We start from the raw sequence: 23,921 nt of genomic DNA, 5'->3' as shown, positions 1-23,921 counted from the left end.
TTCTGTCCGGGCTGGCTCGTTTCGCTTGGGGGGTGATGCACTTTACTAAGGTGTATTATGGTACCCTATTTCTCACAACTACCCTTTTAACCCCTTTTACAATATAATAACCAAACTAACAGTACATGCTTAGCGATTTCTCAACCACTTTACAACAGTTTCTAAACTGTTAACACACCCGCACCCCTGCTCCTCCAGCTGGGTGTGTTTCTTTGTGTGTCTTGCAACTTCTCTTTTTGCATTGGCATTTCTGGCTGAGATGCTGGATGTGCCAAATTCAATGGTAAAGCTGTTTCCTCTCAGAGTTGAAATGTCCATAAAATGCTGATTTTGACAACATTTTGGCTTGGGAAAAAGGAAATTATTTGTGAATTTCAGAGTTTCTCATTTTGATGTCTTTCAAGAGTAGAAGCTTCAGTTTTTCATTTTGACTTGATTTTGATTTGTTTAATCCTTAAGAACACTTCAGGAAACTGGTTGGCACTAGTCTTTACAAAATTCTTCTAGTGAGAACTTTCACATTTTCCTTTAATTCTTTTCAAGAGTATCAAAATTTCTCTTTCAGAATCCCTATTTTCAGCCTGAGGCTTGTGAAAGACAGGGCAGCTACCCAGCAAAGCAATCTAGGAATATAATGGGAACGATATTTCATGAGAAATTGTTCTTTTCCATTCAGGAGAAGAATGACTAATGTGTAGTGCTTTTCTGCTAGCTGTTAACAATGCATTTCGTTTTTCCTGACGTGTTTAGAAGAATGCGACAAGAGCCCCGAGGCATCTTCTAACAAAGAAACATATCACTTGGGAGTTTTTACAGCGAGCTGAGGCTTTTCTGGGTTACACACGTCAGAGTGAAGTGGTGGGTGCACCTTCCATTACCCATCAGAAAGGAAACAGCAGGAAACAGTCTGATAAAGCCATAGTTTTATTAAGCAAATATTCCTATGTATGGTCAAGACATTGCTGCCTGCTGAATTTATTCCAGACTTCAGGCCTGCTTTTTAAAAAGCTTTAAGTGTGAACAGATAAGGAGTTAATTTACCTTTTGTGAATTAGACCTTCTTAGACCTTCTGAAAAATTCATGGAAATTGTGAATGGGATACATTTTTAAACATGCTTGGTTTATTTAAGTGTAATATTTGCCAGTCTTTGCTGTGATGTGTGGAGCCCTTCCCTCTCAGTTCATATCCCAGGATATCCTAACTCTGCTGGAAGACTGTCCTGACCACCCTCTGCCCTGAACCCTTGGCTCTACATTCCTAAATTTTACGGACATCAGGCCCAACTGTGCAGTGGTTTGACCTAGAAAAGAGCCTCGCCTGCTTGAGAGAGATGTGCCTTCAGCATCTGTGTGCAAAGAGCATGAGCTGTCTCAGGTGCCTCGATCTCTGGGGTGTCCAGAAGCAGCTCCATTAACAGATGATCATCCTTTTGGCAGAACTATTCACGCTAAATCTCTTTCGGGCTGAGTGATGAAGCTGGTTGGAGGCAGAACGCTCCAGGGCTCAGTGTAAATGCCGTGCCAGGAGCCGCAGAAGAGCTGTTTATTCTTCGTCCAGAATGTGTCTGGGAGTACAGCGAAGTGTAAAAACTCAGATGCAAAACCAGAGTTACCTTCCCGTGGTGCTTTCTTGACCTCATTGTCTCCTTTTGCTCCTTTACAACCCTGTTATTTGAGGTCAGGAACTGAAGCCCTTCTGGGAGGGGACATTTAACCAGTTTACTCCAGCCATACTATACGTGGTCTTGTAGAAGGAGTTCATTTTAAGTTATTTACACACCCATAGTGGTAACTGTTGGAGGAAAGAGGATTAAAGTATATCCTCTCCCTGAAAACTTAAATATTAGGAATGTTTGATCCTTTCCACTTTGAGCAACCCCTATCAGCAAAAATCAGCATTCAGAAATTTCCATTGGTGCAGAAATCTGAATTTTAGAAGTTGGTCTAGTTTATTATTAAATTATAGAAAAGGGCAAGAAGTGTGTTTTGTGTACCATTATAATTTGAAAGATACTGAAAACTGTTGCCTACCGTAACTCAAGAAGTAATTTTCAGACCTGTTTGTGAGCAATATGGAAAAAAAGGAAAAAAAAAACATGTCAGATCAGTCATACTGATAATTTTACAATGCTTTGATCTGACTTCCATAATGTAAACATTCTTATTGTAGTCGACTTACCTGTAGAAACACATATTAATGTTGATCAAGGACGCTGGAGTGCATTAGGATCAGCTGTAACACTGGAAAATGAGATTTTTAAATGTCTGTTCACCTCTTCTGGTTTTGCACAGGCTTCCATGAGCTCTTTGAACCTTTTCCATCTCAGCCACCACTAAGATACGGAATGGAATAGCCATTAACACAATTAACACATTATGAAGGGACTATGAATTTGAAAGGATGAGAGCCCAAAATACTCCTGCAATACTCTGGGTATTACAGACCACCTGTAAAACTGATTTGAGAGGTAGCAGAGAGGTAATATTTTTTTCAGATAGTCGAGTTTGGCTTCTGCTGCGCTTGAGACTTGTGTCTTCCTCTTATCTGACTATTTCTTGCTTTCTGAAACTTCACACATCTTGTATTTTGGACTGTGATATCTTTGAGAAAAACCTTGGCACCACGAGAGCTGAGTGTCCAGGACCTGTGGCCATAATGCAGAAGTTTAATTGTGTGTTGCTGCAGTAGTGGATTTTATGAATTCCATGTTTCCATCAAGAATCATTAACCTGCAGATCATGACATTTTGGCATAGCAGATTTTTACAGCTGTTCAGAAATAGCTGATTCAGCTGCAGATTTTAGCATCAAACCTGGGGGCAGACCTCAATCCTGCCATTGTTTCTGAGATCTCAGAGCAGCTCAAAGCAGGGGGGTGAGGCAGAAAGTTTATTTATTTAAAAAAAAAATTCACATAGTTTTTAACATCGGTTACAATTCCAGATAGAAAATGTTTCGCTAATAAGCAATATTGCAAACTGATGAGAGCACTTAATGGAAGTTGATCTTTACCTGAATCAAAGAAAACGCTGCTGTTCCCAGCCCTGTGTGATGCTCGTGGCCGTGCTGAAAGGAGCATTTGATTAGGAATGCCTCGGCCAGGGCGAATCTGGGAGCTTTGGAGTCTGCCCCGGGAGCCTTGGCAACGATACACAGGAGAGCCAGCAGCAGCACAGCCCAGAGCGTGTCCCGGCTCTGGCTTCACATCCCGCTTGTGCAAGGCAACAGACAAAACTTTGCTGCTGCCGAGACGGGCTTCAGAGACACTGCACTTCCCGTAGAGACTTTCACAGTCACTCTCAGTAAGTACAATTCTGAATTAAGGAATGTTTTCTTCCCTCTGAAGTCATCTTTGTTAAGCGTGCTGTAGTTCAGGGATAAAAATCAGGTTAAAACGCACAGTTCAAATATACAGCAGCCTGCTTTCAATTAGTGTGAAGCTGCTTTAACTAGCCATTCACTGCGTGGTGTGGGACTGAAGGAAAAAACCTTAGAAAACCTTAGAGACTGGGAAAGCAGAGCCTGACCCTTTCCCCTTTGTCAGCCTGTTGTTTTCAGGGTAAGCCTGTGGCATTGTGTGTGCAGTGCTACCTACAGCAGAGCAGGGACAGCCCCCGGGCTCTGCTCATCTCCCCCTGCGGCTGATGCAACAGGAGCCCTGCAGTGCACAGGGAGCCCTTCCCACTCCTTGGGCACTGGAGGCAGAGACTGATGAAGCAGGCTTGAAGAGAAAAACTGAGCTGAGCTGTTCCCTGTTTTCTAAGGTGGCTATTTTCTTAGGCAAAACTGGAATGTACTGTGAGGTTTTGTTCTCACCAAGCTTTTCTGCTTTTTGAAACGTTTGTGTTCGCTTTTAGTAAGAAGTGATTGTGGAAAACCTGGAGATCTACCCCAAATCAGAGAAGAGGATATGATTGTGGTTGTATGGCTGGTTTAGGATAGGGGTGTCTGCATCCATCTCTAGCCTCTGTCACAGCCTCAGGGAAGGAGCTGATCTCCCTGAGCACTGAGAGTGAGCCCACACAGAGCCTTTCTCCCTGGCATGTGATGTCCCTGCGTGGGCTGCACTGGCGTGGGTGGGCATGACTGGCTGCTGGTGCTCATGGCAACCTCTCCCTGTGCCTGTGATGCAAACAGCAGTGGCTGCAGGGATGTCTGCACTTCTGGTTGAAGCGTTTTGAGGCACAGCTGTGGCACACCTGTGAAGCTGCACATTCCTATGAGGTACATGTCAGGGTAGAGCTGTGGGACTCACAGCACAGGGCTGGGTTGGGCTGGCCCAGCTCCCTGCAGGGGTACCTGTACTGCTCATTAGAAAAGCCAGGGCAGTGGCACAGCTCCTCATGTGCAGTTCTCTCACAGCTCAGCTGCCTACAGCTGGATCCTGAGGAACACAGCTCCCATCAGTGCTGGGTGGTAACTCAGGCTGCTGCCAGGAGCTGAGTGTGTCTGCTTGTCCTTCAGCCAGGGACAGGGACCCTCTGTGCCACTCAGCCCGAAAGAGCAGCACTTTGCAGCAGCTCCTGGTGTGGGGAGGAAGCAGATAATTCACAGAGTACAGTGAGTGAAGGACTCAGACCTGATCCTTTGGGAATAGTGAAATCTGCAGTGAGAGGAAGGGGAGTCACGACTCGATTTATCAATGCTTTTTGATCAGGCAGTTGTACAAATGCTCTCTGTGGGGCGACTGTGAGTTTAAAGGAACTTAGTTCAAAGACTTCACACATCTGATGCTCAGGCCAAATCCCTGCAGCTTTGTTTCCCTGTTGGAATGAGTGTGTAGTTCAAGTGCAGGCTGTCATACTTGACTGGCAGCCAGACGAGGCTGCTGCACCTCATCAGCTCTCCTTGGCCCAGAACTGCTCACAGCAGTGTCTGTGGGAAGCCAGCTGTGACAGAGCCAGGGACCTCTTGGGCTGAGAGGTGACAAGGATTTGGCTGGCCCTGCTCTTCTCCACTTCCAGTATCAGGAGATACCAGAACCTTGCCATTTAAACCAGCAGGGCTCACTGAAGTCAGCACTGGTACTGTGCACCCTAATTAAGAGTCTGGCCTGTCATTTTTTCAGAAAGAATCTGACAGCCCTGCTGAATGAGAGCTCCTTTGGGCAGGTGGTGGTTGGGGTGGTGTGTGGTGAACTCCTTGGGTGTAGTCTGCTGTTGATGGATGGTTTGGGATTTCCTCATGCCTTGGAAAAGGCCATTCACTCCACAGCAGTATCCATATGGATATGCATATATCCAGTATCCATATATCTCATTACGCCCCTGCAGCCTCCTGTGATGGCCTCGAGGGTTTAGTGTAGCTTTGGCATTGCTGAACCTGTTCCTGCCGAGAACTCCTTTGTGTCACCCAAGTAACCTGTGTCATGAACTGTGCTCTGTCTGGCTCAGAGATGCCAGTTTGCCTCTGAACTGTGCTTCTGCCATGACTGAGGGGAATTATTGTGGGAAGGATGCAGAATAGATCACATCCTTATCATGTTGTGGCCCAGCTCACTGTAATACTTGTTCCCTACATGGCTGCTTAGGGATTCCTAACCCATTTTTTTCCCCTTGGAGAAAAATGTGCTATTTTCATAGCAGAAACCAGCATGGATATTAGTTAATTCCAGATCCCAACACATTGTGGTGTTTCCTGTCTGTTTCCCTCATTCATCTCAGTGTGTAAAATGTGCTCCATGAGGAGACCTTCCATGGGCACGCAGCAAGTCTCTTTCATCTATGCCTCCCTCCTCCCTCATGGAGTGTTTGTGTGTGTTAAATAAAGCGTCAGGCTTGGTCAGCTCCAGCTTGGACTCATCTCCTGAGTATTAAGGACTCTCTGTCTCTCTCACTTTAATCTTCCCCCTGCTTTCTTTCTGTTCCTTCCTCTATTTTTCAGCAACAGTGCCACCTAATTAGGTCATGGATTGTTTCCTACTCAGAACCTTTCAGGAGGTTTTCCAGTGGCTGTGAGTTTTGTTATTCAAGGCACTGGTTCTGCTTGCCCAGCTTTCCTGCTTTGTGCCTCTATTTGCTGCTCCCTAACACTGAAATATTTCTCATTCACATGGCTGCAGCAGTAAAAGCCTTGTTAGTTCCATAACAAGCTGCTACTGACTCCTCAGGGAACTCCCAAAGAAACATTTTACTCTGAGATCAGTCTGCTTTTCCGCATTCCCTACTGTTTTATTAATGAGGATATTTTCCTGAGAAGGAGATTCTCACATGAAGTCGCCTGCAGCTTCAGTGGCTGCTCCTCCCTGGAGCCCAGATAATGCCTCCTGCTTGCTCAAGATGTCAGGATCCCCATCTGGGTAACAACACACACGTGGCTGCTTTCAGGGCGAGCAGGGGTCAGCAGCAGGTCGAGACATACCTGGGAGTGTGGCCTTTAGCTCCTATGGAACAGACCTAATCCAAGGGGTGCTTGGCCCCAAATTTTGTTGCATCCAGATTCAAGGACTCATTTACCATGAGGTGTTATTTTTCCCCACAAACAATGTTCAGTTAAGCCTTAAGGAGTAATTCCAAAGGATGTGCTGGTCGGTGTAATCAAGAGTGGCAGAAATGGATTTTTTATATCTGGAACCAAAATCTAGGAAACACTCAATACATCCAAATCCATCTGCAGCCAGAAGTCTGTGACAGAATGAGCTGGGACTACATGCAGCCCTTATAAATGGTATTTGTAGCAGATTGCTACCTCCTTCCTCAAAACCAAATACCATTTTTCTCCTGTTCTCTAATCCTAGCTTTTAAAGCTTTTTTTATGGTCCTAAATTATGGTTGTGAATTATAATATACCCAAATATTCTTAATAGCTGTATTAATACACAAAAAAAGAAGAAACAACCCAACCCAAACAGATGAAAGAAGGGCTGATAATTCAGAAGGATTGAAAAGATTTCTACTTTTCTTCTGAGTTAATTGAGAGCAAAGGCTGTTGCCCCTTTACTGCGCAAGTTTCAATTAGGCTGACAGCTGAGCTGGTCACAGAAGGCTGAATCTAGCCTGTAACAATTTGTCAAGGAAAATCTTTCCTGTTTCAATCATTGAACCTTATTAAATCAATTTCATACAATGTTTTAGTCATTGCCTTTCATTCATGCCCAGCTAAAGCTTTTTTACAGCCAGCAGTGACAGCAAAGTTTGCATGCTAGCAATACCAAGACTGACTTTGCCTGGTCACATGTGGCATAAGAGACTGTCCAGAAATTTTCATCCTCTTGTCAGCTGGGTAAAAAGAGGGGCAGGAGGTGCTTCCAGCTCCTTCCCCAAGCAAGGTACCAGTGCATCCAGGTGAGATGGGGGTGTCCAAGTTTTTAGCCTGAGTAAGTATTTCGCTCAGGATGTTTTGTAACACTTTTCAAAGTGAAGATCACAAATGGCTGTGGATGGACCACCTTGGCTGGCTTTTTTCCTGTGACATTTTTTGACATTGCTTGCTAAGAATTTGACATTGCTTAGCAAAAGAATGGAGAGTGATGAAAGATGGGAGTTGGACAAGAAAACTACATATAAAGGAAGTAAGAATTGGAGGGCAGCTTTTGGGCAGCTTCTGAGCACCAGGTCTGAGCACCACCCCTGTCTCAGAAATCTCATAAGGCAGGTTATTTAGTAAACTTTTTGGACTAGTAGATAACATATCCTTTGCAGTGCATTTCTGGTCAAATTTGTATCCACAGCTTGTTGGTCACCTCTGTTTTCTTTTGAGATTCACTTCTCATCCCTTAATCACATCAAGCACTTAAACCCAGTGGGAATTTGGAGTAAGCCAAGAGTTTTGAGCTGAGCCTCTCCTGCTGTCTGAAGCTGAAATGAGCCAGCCTCAAAGTCTCCTTGAGATATCCTTTTTGAGCAGGATGTCCTGTCAGGTTTACATCGAAATTACAACTGCCTTGATTTTTTTTTTTTTTTTTTTTTTTTTTTTTTTTTTTTTTTTTTTTTTTTTATTCTTCATCTCTCTGTCGCAACAGGTGAGAAATCAGGGATGCAGGCTGACCTCCTGGAGGAAAAGGCATGCTGCCAGGGAAGTAGATCTCAGGTCTTTATAGAAGGAAGTGTCACATTACCAGCTGATTAAAGCAGTCTGGCAGAGCCTAAAGCACAAAGCATTGAGCCAGGAGCAGTAATCCAATAACTGTCTTGAGAGGAGCCTGTGCAGCCTTTGGGGTGTTCCCAGGTGAGTCCCTGCAGCCTCAAAGGACAATCCCCTGGTCTTGTGCATTCCTCTGAGTTTGGGGTGGAGAAAGGCATTTGCACTTTGCAGAAGGGGGTGAGGGGAGGATTGCTCACTCAGCTCAGGCCTGCTCAGGTGATAGAAAGGCTGATGGCTCTGGCTGGAGTATCTTTAGCTCCAGCCACACAGGCAGCCTAAGAAGCCCAGAGCCCCGCAAACTGCAGCTGGGTGGTGAATTGGTATTCAAATCTCAACACATGAGATGAGGAGCCAGGCCCCCACTGAGGCTGTGGCTCTTCTCACCCTCTCTCCTGGGTGCAAGGCTTACCTTTGTGGTGTGGGCTCCTGGAGGGGCTGTGTCACATCCATGTGAGTGCCTTGAATACCTTGAGGTTTTGGAGTGGCATTAAACGTCTGTATTCAGGCAGCTGAAGGCAATCTTCAGTCAGGCTGGACACCAGGTAGGAGTGACTGCTGGTGCTGATCCATCCCTGGGCTGTCAGTGCTGCCTCTGCCTGCCTGGGGCTGAGCCAGCAGGAAGGAAACAGGGAGCAGACACTCCCCATCAGGGATAACTGACAGCATGGGGCCTGTGCAGACACTGCAATTATTTCCTTCATTTTCCTTTTTCCTAGTTTTAAGATGTGTGATTGCCATAGGGGGGACCACCTACTGTTACACTGTGATTTGAGAAAGCCTTTGAACTTGTTTCTCTTGAGCTTTGGTCAGCCAGATGTAAAATAGAAGCAGTTAAAACATGGGAGAAGTGAAAAGACCTGGAAGATGGATATGGAAGTCTGGTCAGAGCCAGCTCTGCAAAGGGGGTGGAAGAGAAGGAGGGCAGCTTTATCTCTGGGGTGAAGGGCAGTTTTCCCTAAGACTTGCAAGAAGCCTTAAACCACACCTGCAGCATCCACGCTGTTTCCAGGCAGAGTTGTGTCTGCAGGACAGGTACAAATGCAAACTCTCCTGGCAGAGCTGCTCAGCCATGTATCTGAAGCATTTACTTCACATCAGTTGCTACTTACAAGTGCATGAAAGTGCCAAAATGCAGGATTTATTCTCTGTGAGCCTGGAAGATAGAACTTATTCCTGGCAAGGAGGGGCCAGCAGCATTTGGGAAGGTGTAGGAGCAGAGCGGTCTGGTAGGACACACTTCCTGTCCTGTCCTTTAAGCCTGGTGGATAAAGGGCACCAGAAGTTTCCAACTTGTCTCCTGGCCCTGGGAAGCCTTGGCCTGCCTGGAGGCACTCATAGGATCAACACTGTCCCCATGCAGGGCACAACAGCACCTAACAGGGAGATTAAAGCAACAGAGATGTTCATGAAGTGTAGCTGGGACCCAACAGGAGTGAGTGTAACTGAACCAGGGCTCTGAGGGCTAATGCCAAATGTATCTCTGTTGAAATAAAGGTTTGCTACTGATGTCAGTAGCTTTCAGACCAGTCTTGGGCAAAAGTGCTGGTGCTCACTGAGTCATTGTGGGCTGCCTTTATCTGGTGGCCAGTTTCTTTTAGCATAGTTGGATGTCAAAAAAACACATTTTCCCGGGAGCAGCAGTTGGAATGTTGGTTTCAGCTGGGGACCTCTGGGATGGACTTTATTCAGGGCTTGGGGGAGACTTCCAGTCTTGATATTAATAGTGATTTAATGATAAAATGGCAGCATGACTTGGGAAGGAGAGACAATTGATCCAGTGAGGCAGCCTCACAAATAGCTGTGTCCAGTCTGCTGGGGAGCCTGAGCACTGCTTTTGCTCCAGGCTGCTGCCCAGGGCTCAGCCATTTTTCAGGGCACCAATGAACAAAAGCACAGATGAAGAAGGAAATGCATCCTCTCTTCAACGGCAGAAAATTAATTGTGAAATACTCTCACCCCGCCCTTGCCCATTACTCAGGGAGGAGGGAAGGAGTGGAACCAAATATTTGAGGAAAATGTTTCCAGGATGAGGGTAATTCCAGTTCTGTGCAGCATCCATCCTAGCAGGGTGGCATTGCAAGAATGGGGAAAGAAGCATCCAACTCCTGACTTTATCTCTTTTCTTGTCTGAGTTTGGAGAAGTCACTTGAAAGTTGTTTTAGGGCTGGAGACCACCTAGGCTGTATTCTGCTGTTCAGCAAAGCCTGTATTTCTTTGAGCTGAGCTTTTATCACACAAATATGGAAGAGAAGCAATTAAAGAGTGGGAAGTAGGTGTCTGACCAATTTTAAAGGCACAGCCTCTCTCTGTCAGATTTCTTTGCAGTGAAATGGCAGTAGCCACTCTTTCTTTTCATGCAGGTGTTAGGAAATTACACTGAAGGTATCCCAGCTGGAACTTTCTTCCTTGTTCCGTGTCTGCCCTGCAGCACATGACAGCACCTCCAAAAGGCCAGTGAGTGAGAAAAGCTTCTCCTGGGCCATTTGGGGAAATGAGTGCAGCTGTTTGTTCAGAAAACAGCAGCATTGCAGGTGAGCAGCATTGAGCCACCTCTGCAGGCTCCCTCTGCAATAACCCCAGGTTTCCTCATGTTCTTTCTGGTGCTATCTAAAAATGACCTTCTTTTGGAATTAACTTGTGACATGTAGAAACTATTGCAGTGATCCCAGAAGAAACCACAAACTCGAGATGTGAGTTTCTGACTGCTTCCAGTTAAACACACACAATGGGTCCATTCTACGTCAGCTGGCACTTGTCAAACTTATCACAGTTTATGGTTACCACCGTGTTCTTTTGGGAACCATTAAGTCTGTGTGTGTCACCCAGGGAAAAGGCCACAGGAATCCAATTCAAAATATTTGCATTGCTTGCAGCCAGGCTTCACAGAATGGCAGGGGTGGTTCATGGTGCTGGATTTTGGAGCTGTTGGTGTAGCTGTGCCCCAGGTATTGAGCTGGGAATTAAAGACACAGCAAGGGCAGAAGGTGACTGGGACCCTGTACATGTGCTGCTGAGGACAGAAGGCTCACAGCCACCCCTTCCCTCCTCACTGCTGCCCAGTTCATACTCTGACAAATAACAAAATAATTGACTTTATGAAAGACATTTGCATTTGTGATGTTTACAGTACAGAGTCTGTTCCTCCTACTTAACTGTATCATGAGTCAATCCATTCATTTCAGCTGCAAAGCCTGATGCTGAGTTGATTTACCCTGGATAATTCCAGGTTAACCAAGCTACAGTCACTGAGCAATCCCAGTTATAAGAACATTCTTGAGGGCTGGGAGAGAAATAAGACAAGATGGAAGCACAGGCACACCTGACAAGCAGTCAGAGCAGTGTGAGTGTTTACAGACCTTGCTGAGAAGCAGGGAGGTGAGGCTGGAAAGAGCTCGTGATTGTGTGCCTGTGTATTCAGACTTACAGGTGGGGTTTGTGTGAAAGAGGAAAGTTTGAGGAAAAATGCTGATGAAGACAAGGCCACTGTCCCAGTACAGACTAAAAATACATTGCATTTGTCATTGTGAACATTTGCACTTATTAATAGCTAATATTAAAAAAAGCTTTCTGAGTCCATCTATTAAAATGTCTGGCTCAGGCAATGTATGTTCAGGGCAAGTTTTTGAAAATTCCTGCCTTGGGAAAGATTTTTTGCTAACTTTAAAATGTTAACAGCATTCCTCTGAAATTTGATAAAAACGTTTTGCTTACTCAGGTTTATAAATCATGATCAAATTCTCACTGTAGCACCACTGTATTGAGCAGTGGCTGAGGAGTATTGAGGTCAGAACTGGATATGAGTGATCCAGCCTTACGTTGGCATGGACAGGACTGTAGCCACCCCTTATCAGTACATCAAGGACTTGGATAAAATAGAGAGATCATGCACCAGGTGAATGATTAATAATGGTGGTTTTGGATAGCCACTGAAGACAGGATAGCACATGGAGAGAAGATTTACGTGCTGGGAAATCTGTAAGAAAAAAGGCCCTTACATTTTCCAGCCTGATCACAGCACATCACCACTGTGGGATATAAATCTAGAAAATATAAACAATTATCTCCATGTGAGTGCTGGCTCAGTGTGGAAATGAAGGGGCTGAACAATTCCACTCTGAGCCAGCCCCATGGTGTGACAGAGCCGAAGGGAATCTCTTCATGTGACCCCTCCAGTCCCTTGCAGTGGAGGGACAGGACACCTCCTGCTACTTTGGCCTGGAGGAGGCTCTTGTGGTGCTAAGGCTGCCATCCCTTGTGTTGTTCCAGGCTGCAAGTGCATTTCAGGGTGAGCGTCCCTTATCAGTGGTTCCCATGCTAGTGACTGGTTTGTCCTGGTGACTGACAGCTGTGATAATGAGGTTATTGTGAGGAGGCAATCAGTGCACAGAAATGTTTTTATGTCTTATGGTCTGGGATCTTGGGGGTTTTGTGCCCTGAGAGACTCCAGCTGGCTCAGAGCAAAAGGCAGAACACGGAATGACTGTACAAGAAAAATCCCAGTTGCTTTCTCACCTGCATTAGGGGTTAGTTTGTCAAAGTCATTGTAGGACTGTTTGCTGTAGTATCAAGACAGAGTTTTCTAAGCATTTTTATGTACCTTTGAAGTAAAACTACCTGGGAGCAAGGCAAGTCCATTAGTCCCTATAAACAACTGGTGGTTCACAGATGCTCCATTTCTAGGTAAATCCCCTCTGCTGCTCACTCTCTCAATGCTCACTGAACTCTGTTGACTTAACTCCAGGTTTTTACACAGCTGGCTTATCTCTGTACGGTGCTGTGCCCCTGGGAGCCTCAGATCTGGGTCTTGGCTTAGACCAGAACAAAATACTGAAGGATCTGACTGGATCTGGCTGGGCAAGGGTGGCATGGGGGAAGAGGGTGTTATTCTGGTAGCAAGGTTGGATAAAAATTTACCTTTTCTCTTTTATTCTGTGTTTTTATCTCACCAGAGTTGTGGAAGCTTTTGCCAAAGCACCTCTTTCACCATGCAAAAATCTTGTTTCCTTTCTCTCTCCCCACTAAACTTCTGCCTATTATATATCTGTGAGTTGTAAAAAATAGCCTCAAACCAGCAGTAGCCACAACAGCTCCTGTCTCTCAGAGACAAGATTAGAATCCACCAAAATGAGATGTCATGGAAAGCATTGAGATGCCATTCTTTGGTGCCACAGAAAATTGACTTCCTGTCTCTTGCTGCTGCAGTACAGAGCCCATGGAAGTACCTGGCTTGCTGGATGTCAGTATGAATGGAGATGGGTGATGAATTTGTGCCACAAATCACAGTGGTAAAGGAATGTGCTAGGGATGGCCCAGGTTGGAAGTTGGATGATTTTGATGTCTGTACTGAGTCATTAAGGCTAGAATTCATGTTCCAGATGATGAGACTGTCCCTGTGTAACTTTTACATTAGAATCTCTAAGTTTCTTACTGAGATTGGACTTCCCTTGGTAATATCCAACCATGCCTCTGCAATGCTTTGTAGGCAATACTTACAGGAAGTAGTGGGGGGTTTCCATCTGTACCTTAATATTTGAGTGGTTGCTGTTTTTTAGCCATATCCAAGAATGAGAATTCTGTTTGTGGATAGAACTGGTGACTGAGCCCATTCCTGACATTCTGCATGATCCAAGATCCTAAACCCAAAAGTAATCCTGAACCAGGCATGTGCAAATTTGCTGCAGCTGCAACTTGGACTGAAATGATTTTATGAACATTACTTACTGAAACAGGTTTAGCCTGACAGTCCAGCTCCCTGCTCACAACTGTGGCAGTGTCTCTCCTTCACAGGGAACTGGAAACATCTGGTTCCTCATTTGGTGAAGCAAAGAGCCAAAAGTGAAAGAAAAGGGGTGCAGCAGCCGTGTGCCACAATGTCACTGAAGTGCAGAGCCACAGGAACCAGAGCAGTTCATGTCTCTCTTGTATCCATGGAGACCCCAGGCCTGCAGGGGCTGGGGGCTGTCACTGCTGTCACCGGGGGCCACAGGTTACAGGAGGATGAAGCTCAGCTGGCAGGGAGGGCCCTGCAGGGGTCAGTGCTGGCACTGCCAGAGGTCACAGGTCACTGCGAGACAGCGGAGCCCAGGCAGAGCCTCACCATGACCTGGTGGAAATGGCAAACACAGCAAAGAGTTCAGCTCCTGCACTTTGCGACCTTCTCATCCCTCTGACAAACAACTCTGCACTCAGCCTGAATGGAGAGGCCACAGCTGTCAGTGCCAGGGGCTGAGCCAAGGCCACCTCGTGCCCATGAGTGTTTTCTCCCTGGTGACACTGGTGTGCTGGTGGCACTGGGATAGATGACCAGCTGCTTCAAGAGTCCCATTACTAGGTATGTGCTAATGAAGATGGGATTGGATTGATAAGACACAAAAGAGCAATGGTCTCAGATGCAATTTTCCAAACAAATAAAATTTTGATCTGAAATGTAATTTAGATTGTCTAAATCTGACACAGTCTGGGGTCTGAGATGTATCAGGATTCCCAACTGAAAAGCATTTCCTGTGGCACAGTTTGGTGTCTTTCCAGCATAGCAAATGAAAAATGTTTTCTTTTAACTTCCATGTCCCTCTTCTCCGCAGGTTTTTTTTGTCTTTCCTAACCTTATTCATCTGCTAAAAAAGAGGGCTGGAGACAGGAGCTTGTATTGGGCAGACCTGTGAGCACTTGTGAGGCCTTCTGTGAAAGAGATCATGAGGCGAAGGAGAAACTAATGTCTATGTTGCTTAAAAAGTCAACATTTTGACAGAGAAGTTTTCTTTTGAGATAGGAAACTGTCCATTTGAGGGCAGAAAAGGAAGGATCAAACATCCTGCAAGCTGTGATCTATCATCATGCGGTGCATGGTGAAGTTATCAGCCTAAACACTGTCCTGGTTTGCGAATCTCCATAAGCATAGATGTGCTTTGGGCACAGTGGGCTCATTGTCCCAAGAAAAATTGAAGGGAGCTCTTGAATGATGTCTTATTATAGAAATATTGCTGCTAAAAGCAAATTCTCCCAGAGAGTAAGTGCAAATTGTTTCTGTTATTGATTGCCACGGTCTCTGCTTCATTGAGACCACATGGTCCACTTTGTTTTTGTAGCTGTCTTTTATTAAAACTGACAAAGAGGTATCAGCATTTAAAAAGATGAGTCTTGAGAGTCCCCTGGGCGGCATTTTCATGCTGTAAAGTGATACTGGCACATTTGATCCACAGATGTTTTTACCACAGTGATAAAACAAAACCTTTCCTTCCCAGGGTGGTCCTCTACACTACAAAGCTTTCTGGTTTTTCCGTGCTCAATGGGCCAAGAAGTGGAGAGAACCTGCAATTCCTCCTACCTTAAACTGTACTCTCAGGATCTGGTCCTGTGTTCTGAGCTGCTGAGGACATGGCTATGGGTTTAGATTTTTAAGGTATACTCTGCTGCTTCATCCAAGGCTCATAATGCATTTTACATTCACATGGGTTGTCTGTACTGGTTTTCGGTGTTCCTGAGACTGGTGGTCAGAAAGTTTTCATCCTTCTTCCTGGGAACCAACATTTACAGTCCCTAATCCTCTCCTGTTTTGTACCTGACTTTCTAAGAAGTCAGTCAGAGTTTTATTTGAACACACAAACCTTGTTTGTTTGTTTTTATTTTTTTGGCATTATATTTGAAGGTATCTAAAAAAATTTAGATCTGAGACATTTCATACTAGGACCTATCATGAGTGGAAATGTTTGACCTCAATCTGTCTGTGCAGCAGCTCCTGATCTGTAAAATGGGAATACCATCTTCTCTCATTTTGAAGAGACTTTACGAAGATAAATTAATCGTTGCAGAGCACTCAGATGTCAGAGTGATGAACACCACAGAAAAGCTTAGGGGGAAATAAATAGTTCTGTCTGCAGAGCAGGCTGTTAGTAGTAGCCATAAATAAGACATGAAGCTGCACTTTGATCAAGAGACTAAAGCAGATATTGAGTAGTTGCTGATAAGCCAAGCACCAGCCAGCCAGGGTCCTGAGCACATCCAGACCAGTGGGAAGTAGTGTGCAATTGTGTGATTAAAGAGATGTGGTAATGCAAAGGAGCAATAGGACCAAAGTGAAGTTGCACCCATGAGCTCAGTGGAGGATTGTTCTTGCTTTTGGATGTTCTGTTCTGCAGCCTTGCTGTGTGTCATGAGAGAAATACTAGCCCTTGGTGAGCATGAATTATTCTTATCCTGGCCAACTGATTCTTTTTCTTTTCCTTTCCTCTGCTAACCAGTTGTGTTACACAGAGAAGGGACTAAAAGCTTAAAAACACATCGTGAGCTGAAACTCCCAAAAAATTCTTCTGGCAGCAGCCTGTCTTCTACAGACCATGCAAAGCATAACCCAGCAGATTCATGTGTGGGAAGGGCTGTTAGAACCCCCTGATCCATCTGCAGCTCCAGGCTCACCTGAGCCCTGGCCAGTTGCTTCCTTGGCTAGGAAAAAAGCACTGAAGCCTCCTCTCCCCTCAGCCACAGTGGAGACAGGTGAGTAAATGTGATTCCATCCCTCTGGTGCAATATGGAGCCACTTGCCTCCACCTTGGTTTAAGCTCTGAAGTGGCTGAGGAATGCTCACACTTCCCTTTCCTTTCTATGCTCTTGTCAGCAAAATGAATGTGTCCATGCCCTTCAAGAGTCCTCCCAGCCCATTTCTAAAGGACAGGCTATGTATTTTTCATTTGAATTTGCTCAGGTAGCCTGTTCTGTTTTATCTTTTTATTACTGATAATTTTAACAAAGGTTAAATAGAATAGATTTTGTGTCTGGCTTATTTCTGTAATGCTTTGACAAAGATGTTTTAATCATGGTTTCACAGCTACTATTCTGAGATGCCTTCAGAGCTTGACATGAAAAACCTAATGGTACAGTTGCAGTGATGAGGGGGATGTGTATCCTGTGCCATCATCTGGCCTTTGCATTCACAGCTCTTAACTACTTGTCCTTCATGAGGGGTTTAGGAGAGGAACACAGAAGATCCCTCCGAACACCTCATTAAGCAGCCAAAGTATAACCTGCTGATGGCAGAGAGGTTACAAGTAGCTCATCTCTGGAGAGAGCAGTGGGAGAGTCTCCTGAAATGTCTTCATGCTGTAATTGCATGTCACAGAGTCAGGCCCAAGTTCATGACAGGCCCAAGGAATGGATGCTCGTGGCCCTCAGCCAGCCCTGAGCTGCCTCTGGTGCTCTCATCTTGCACAGACCTTCCCCGGCGCACCCTGTGCGCGGCTGGAGCTGTTTGATGTGCCTGGCTCTTGCTGGGGGTAGGACACGAGCAAGCTCTCTGCTCTGAAGGTCATGGGGAGAGCAGACCCCTGTGGTGTAGAGTCTAAATTGCTGCTTCCTTAATTACTAAAATCAGCCTCTCTGCAGGCACTTGGGGTTTTGTTTTTTGGGAGTGGGAGCAGGGGTTGAGCTATGTCTGCTGCACCCAGAGCAGTGTTCCCCTGCAGCTGTAGTTTGGAGCTGACCTCCTTATCCTGTTCAGGGATGAAGGGATGGGAAGGGCAGGGAAGAAACTGCAGAACATTCCTGAAAGGCTCTGCCAGCTGTAAATGCAGTCTGTTTCTGCCCCTCTGCAGTCTTCAGCTCCCCTGCTCTGCACTTGTTCTATGTTCATCCTATCTCAGCCACCTCCTGATTTCCCCTTAAATCATGGGAACAAGTTGTAGTTGGGAGCAAGTTCATTCTGTCCTCTTTTCCCTACCTCAAAGTGTCTTTGCCTGTTGTGATTGCAAGGTCTTTGGGGCAGGGACTGTATGCTCCCTGTGTTTTGGCAGAAACTGCCTTAATTAGGGATTGTTCTTGGTTTGTTCTTTCATAATAAAAGGGATTCATAATAACACTGCAGTAACTCATGCCAGTCTTACTGCATTTCCTTCAAAGGAAGCACTCCAAAATAAGATGAGAGTAGATGAGATGAAGATCAGACCAGCTGTAATTACAAGTCTGAGATATCTCATTTTGGAGCAGAGCAGTTACACACAGTAGTAACTTGGCCAGCTCTTATTGTAGGGGAAAAACCTACATAAAAGGTATTTTTACATAAGTCTCTGTAAAATAGCCACCAATATTCATCAGAGAGAGCATGATTAAAGGTTTTTGAAGCATGATTGGAGTTGCCAGTTTTCATGAGATAATTAAGATGCAGGTTTGGTGTATATATATTCTGGTGATCTCATTACCTTCATTATTAATTAGTCTCTGTTCTTCACATTTCAGCTCCAGTTTCTTGTCATTAGGGTGACTCGCCTGTGAGTGATGCCTTAGTGAGATGCAGAGGAAGGATTCTGCCTCTGGAACAGCAGAGGAGGTGCCAGCCTTTGTTCAGAACTGCTCCAGAGAAACTGCAGTGCTTTGTGCCAGATCAGCAGGTTTCTCTGCCATCAACCCTTTCAATCATGTGCCCTGCTCAGTGTTTCCTGGCCAGGAGCCCCTGGTTTCACCAGGCACTCTGGGTGCTACTGGAAATCACAGAATCATAAAATGGTTTGGGTTGGAAGGGACCTTAAAGATTATCTCATTCCAGCTCCCTGCCATGCCTCACCACCCACAAAGGGAAGGGTACAACAGTGATTTTAATTTAGGCACTCAGTGATATATCCAGCAATATTCTTCTTATCACCCAAATAATGAATATTTTCCCCAGATTTTCTCTGGCATGCTTCTGCAAGCACCTTTTTCAGGATGCATAGTGTTGGTTTGGGAGTTCTTTGGGATCTGGCAGTGCCAAGCATCCTTTTACCAATATACCCATCTCTTTTCTTTCCTGTGGTAATGAGGATAAAATTTACTCTCTGTTGACAGCTCCTTGTCACTGTGCTCAAACCCTGGACAGGACTCAGCACAGGTACTTTGCAGGTACACTTAATACAAGTGGCATATGGAGGGTGGGACTTAGGAAAAAACAAGACGAATTAAAGCGGAACCTGAGTGTGAAGGGGCACCCTGCCGTTTCCAGGGTGCAGCAATTATGGCACTGGATGAGTGTGGGCATTGAAGGGCTTTCCTCTGAAAGGCAGCAAAGCTGCTGCTGATGGCTCACAAATACTGTGCTCAGGAGGGTCTCAGGGTGCAGAGCCTGCTCTGCAACTGCACCCAAAGCCTGGAGCCTGTTTCAGTGTCTGTGGTCATCTGAGCAGTCACTAACCTGCACAAATTCCTCAGCTGCCTGAAATCATGACAGGAGAATAGGCTTCAGTCTCAGATGGGAAAAACGTCTCACGCAAGCTCTCCTCCCGTGGCACTGACTCAGTTGAGCTGCAGCTGCAGTAAGCGGAAGCTGCTGTCCCAGCAGACATGCAGACACCCTTCCTCTGCACCCTTGCTGCTCTTAGGCATGAAGCACTTAAAGGCCTGTGTCACTCCCAAAATTAATCCTCATTCCTTCAAGAGAAGCCAGTGGCGGTCACCTGCCCAACCTCAGCCATGACAGCGTGCTCTGCTTTTCCCTTTGTAGGAAACAAATCTTAAATCATATTAAACAGAAAATTATCACTTTACCATGAAATATGTAAAAATAAGATTTTTGTCTCAATGGAGATCAAAGGCAGCTTATAACAATCTCTACTTAATCAGGCTTAGTTTTAATGAAGTGAGAAATGAACCTGTATTATAGCTAGGGTTATTATTTAATAAAGATTTTATACATTCACTCCTTAATGAGGAGTGATTATCTAAAGTCCATACATTTTCTAGGACCTTTATGAGAAATGCATCTATCAGTGAGAGATTTGTGCCTTCTCAATCATTACTATGCAACAAATATCAAAGCCCTGGGTAGCAAACTGAGTAGGGTGTTCAGCAGGTGTACCACACAGTTGTGCATATGTTCTTTACAGTTCTATTATAATATTCATTTTAACTATTGCTCTTTATCTGTTTAATGCTTATTTTATGTTTTTCTCATCACAAGCTGTTTAAAGTAGATCTGTGTTGGGTAATAGTTCTGTAATTGTCAGGTTTCATAATGTCCACAGGAGTGCCTGATCTGTGTAACAATACAAACACTTCTGACTTGCATCTTTCAGGAAACAATTGCAAAATGTACCATGCAGGTAATTATTTCATGTGTGATTGTTGTTTATTCTGCAGTGAGCCCCTGACTCTCTCAAATTGAATGCTGAAGGGAAAAGCAGACTTTAGAAGTGTCCTATTTAAAAAGCAGTGAAGTTGTCTGTCCCTAAATCTGTCTTGTAGAAATTGCTTTGCCATTCATTTAGATCCATGAATAGGAGGATGTTGGGGAGAGGGTTTTGATTCCTGTTGCACCGTTCATTATCGGCTTCTCAGCTTCCTGGGAGAGCCCCCAAACAGGAAGGGTCTGGAGCCCCACTGCCACCTCAGGGAGCCCAGGGTCTGCAGGGTCCCCTTGTGCAGGGACCTGTCCCGAGCTGTGCACTGCGAGTCCCAGTGACCTCCTTGCACACGTGGGGACGGCAGTCTGTGCTGGCTGAAGCTGTGCTTGGCTTTCATCTGTTGCTGTTACACTTCGTTACACTAAACCTCAGGCATCCCCCGCCCTTCCAAAACTTCTCTGCTCAGCAGAGATGGAATTCTTTTCATTTTCTTTCAATGAACTGCAAAAAGGGTCAAGTTCAGTGAATTGCTTTAAGCATTGCATATATATAAGAATTGGGGCTGATTAATTTCCTTCTCTTCTTTTGCTTTTTGAACAGCAATATTTTACACTTAGGAGTCACTGGCTGTGATGAAAATGAGGGTAGGTTCAGGGAATACATGGGACATGAGATGTCAGTTGGTAGATGGGTTTGTGTCTGCCTGCTTCGCTCTCTTTTCTGAGAATTTCCTTATCCCTTATCAAGTAACTTTTGGGCCTCTCTGGAAAACACCCTGTCTTTGGACACAATAAAGTCCAAAATATTTTAGAAGTATAAAGTACTTAAATGATCTTTCAGGGATTTACATTTACAGCATCTTTGTAACTCTGTGTATAAGCACTGTTTCAACAGTACACCCCAAAGAGCTTTGCCCCTTCTGAAATACCTGTAGGTGACATTAAAGACAGGCTTTGGAATATGGCCAGGTCAAATGGCAGGGTAAGGGCTGGGGATTCTTTCCTTTTCTGAGACTTTCAGTGCCATTACAGTTGGGAGGGAGGTGTTTGTTTGCTGGCTGAATCTGCAGGATGGTGTTCCCTTCCATGTGTGACGTAGCAGTGACAACTGTGACAGTCAATAAAGGAAGGGTTTGGCTCCCAGATAGAAATTTAATAGAAAAATGTTTTTTTTGTATTTCCCTTTTTGTCTTGTCGTTTAATGCTGCAAAGCTACAGAAACAGATTTTTTTTCTCCTTTCTCTCTCTCTCTTTCTTTTTTCCCTTTATTTGCACAGACAGCACAGCTCTTATGAGGTGTTGTGAAAAAGGAAGTTACACAACTTCCAAGAAGTAAAGTGAATATAAAATAACAAAGTCAGTGTGACTGTTCTCAGCCTTTTTGTTTTGCTTCTCATTATCTTGTAACTAAAGGGATTAAAATCAAGGACAAAACAGACATCACTTCCTAACAGGATCTGTTTTGTTTTGGGCACACTGAGGGTGCTTTAGCCTGTCAACATTGCAGGGAGGCTGTACATGTGTTCAGTTGTGACTCTGTTGTAGGAATGGGGGTACACCAGGCAGGTGAGGCTGTCCCCTGTGAACCCTGATGTCCCCAGAGATTGTCCCTGCCTGGGGACCTGACAGCTCTCAGTGCCTGCTACTGCAATCCTTTCACCTATGAAGTATCCAAAAAAGAAATAGTATCCAAGAAATCCAAAATCAGTCTGTGAAAATTCTTCTGTTCCATCTCAGATGTGTTCCTGCACACCCACCACCTGCAGGAAGATTGTCCATAACCCTGGGGTGGGGAGGCCCTGTCCACCCTGGCCTTGAACACTAGTGGGTAGGGCTTCTACAGCTTCTCTGGGCAAGCTGGGCCATTTACACACATATAATTATATAAAACCATATAAATTACATATAAACGTGCAGATATATAAATAATAAACATATAATTAGATCAATTTTTATTTTCTATATAATACAAAGTTATATAATATATCATTATATAATATAGAGAGAATTAATCGGGTTTTAATCGGGTTTTAAGCCACATTTCATTCCTCAGGAACCCTAGGCATCTTCCCCGTTCACCAGCAATTGCGCATAATTTTAATTACAGATAATTTTGAGCAATACCGCATTATTTTTGAGCAAAACCGAGTGACTACGACTAAACCCAGGAGCGGGGTAGGACGCGCGTCACTCCCACGCACCCGAGCACAACACCAAACCGCACACAGCCCGTGCTGCGGGGCCCTTCCCGCCGCTGTCCGCCCACCGCCCGGACCCCGCGCTGGCGGCGACGGCTCGGGGGTACCCGAGGCCCGGCCCCGGCCCCTCCGCGTCGCCCGGCAACGGCGGGGCGGGGATGCTCCAACTGTTGCCCGCCCCGCGGGGCCGCGCTCCGCCCGCCCTCTCTGCGGGGCGGGGACGGGGCGTGGGACGGCACCGACCTCCCGGCGCCGAGCCAGGTACGGGCAGCCCGGCTGGAGGAGGAGGAGGAGGAGAAGGCGGGAACCGGCCGGTGTCTCCTGCGGGGTGAGGAGGAAGTTTGCGGCGGGGTTTTGGGGGTTTTCCACGCCGCAGCTCCGGCGCGGGCTCTCGCTCTGTTCCTCCGGAGAACCCGCGCCGTGGCTGCGGCGTGAGGAGAGGGGGATCCGTGATGGAAGGGGGATCCTTGAAGCCGCTCTGCTCCGGTGGGGATCCAGGAGCGAGGGCGGAAAGCATCGCTGGGGTTTTTGGTGCGGTATCGGCGTTTTCGTGAAATGCATGAAATTGCAGGTAGAACGAAATCTGCTGGGTTTTTTTTCTTGTTTGCTGAAGGAGGGGATTTTCGCTCCGGAGTTGTGTGTGCTACAAGGTTGGGCTCGCTATGGAAGTGAGCGGGTCCTGGGGATGTTGTTACACGGGAAAATCTAAAAGCGTATGTGTCTGTCAGCAGCTGTGTGGGGTGAAATGGGGTGTAGGGGAAGAGGCAGATATCTTCCTGCATAGCTGAGCCTCTTACGGCTCTCAGCTCTGTAACCTGGAGGTGCCCAAATACCTGGGATTTAAACCTTTATAAGGGGAAGAGGAAGAAAAGCGAGTACTTTTTAGGATGAATGCAAGCAGGGGGGTTTGCTCTGTAATTATTTTCTGTGGCGCTGGCAATGTGTTTGGATTGCCATTACTTATTGTTGAATGTTTTCAATACCCAAATGTGGTTGTGAATGCATTTGCTGGCTCCAGGATGCTAGTGACATAGGCAGAAAAAAATGAGTTGTGGTTAGTGTGTGGCTGTCACGACAGCCTGTGCTGGAGCTACAGATGCTGCCTTGTAGCCCTCGTGTGGCACCAGCACTGCCCTGGTGCTGTGGGTGAAGTGGTTGTGCTCCCGATGCATGTGAGATGTGTTTGGCTGCGTATGAAAGCAGCTCACAGCAGAGATCTTGTAGATGTGAGCAGTTCCTGGCCTGGAGTTGGTCGTGTCCCTGAAATGGAGAAGGGCAATTGTGCTTTTCTGTTAGGCAGAAGTGATGTGTGGTTAGAGATCCCAGGACAGGCAGGCGCCCTCATTGCTGTGTGCTGAGCTGATTTTGAGGTGGAATTTTAATGTTGCTGCTTTGGTAGTAGCAATATTTTCATTGCTTGTGGCAGATTTTTAAGGTTGGTGGCTTTGAGGGCTGAGAGAATTATTTATTCTCATGGTATTCAGCTGATTTATCTACTGTGGGTAAGGAGGAGGCACAGATGGGAGAAAATTTTTGAAATGGGTTCAGAATGGACTCCCTA

General features: G+C 45.6%; 1 protein-coding gene across 4 annotated transcripts in view; it reads left to right on the top strand.

Annotated features, from left to right (window-relative positions):
* RAB11FIP4 (RAB11 family interacting protein 4) overlaps window positions 1-23,921 on the top strand; it is a 111,222-nt gene that overhangs the window by 56,806 nt on the left and 30,495 nt on the right. The window contains exon 1 of one of the 4 annotated variants that reach the window (XM_030230718.2): window positions 22,583-22,688. The exons of 2 other annotated variants lie outside the window; for them this stretch is intronic. Coding sequence is in view for 1 of the 2 variants with exons in the window: in XM_018918956.3 (XP_018774501.1) it covers window positions 22,920-22,931 (12 nt within the window). In the remaining variant the exon portion in view is untranslated. Of the gene's footprint in view, window positions 1-22,582; window positions 22,689-22,781; window positions 22,932-23,921 lie in introns of those variants that run through there. One more of the 4 variants, XM_018918956.3, reaches the window with a different exon arrangement.

The sequence above is a fragment of the Serinus canaria genome, chromosome 18 (assembly GCF_022539315.1).
Source record: "Serinus canaria isolate serCan28SL12 chromosome 18, serCan2020, whole genome shotgun sequence".
Lineage (NCBI taxonomy): Eukaryota > Metazoa > Chordata > Aves > Passeriformes > Fringillidae > Serinus > Serinus canaria.
Note: the sequence above shows the minus strand (reverse complement) of the source record. Positions and strands in the feature narration are given on the sequence as shown.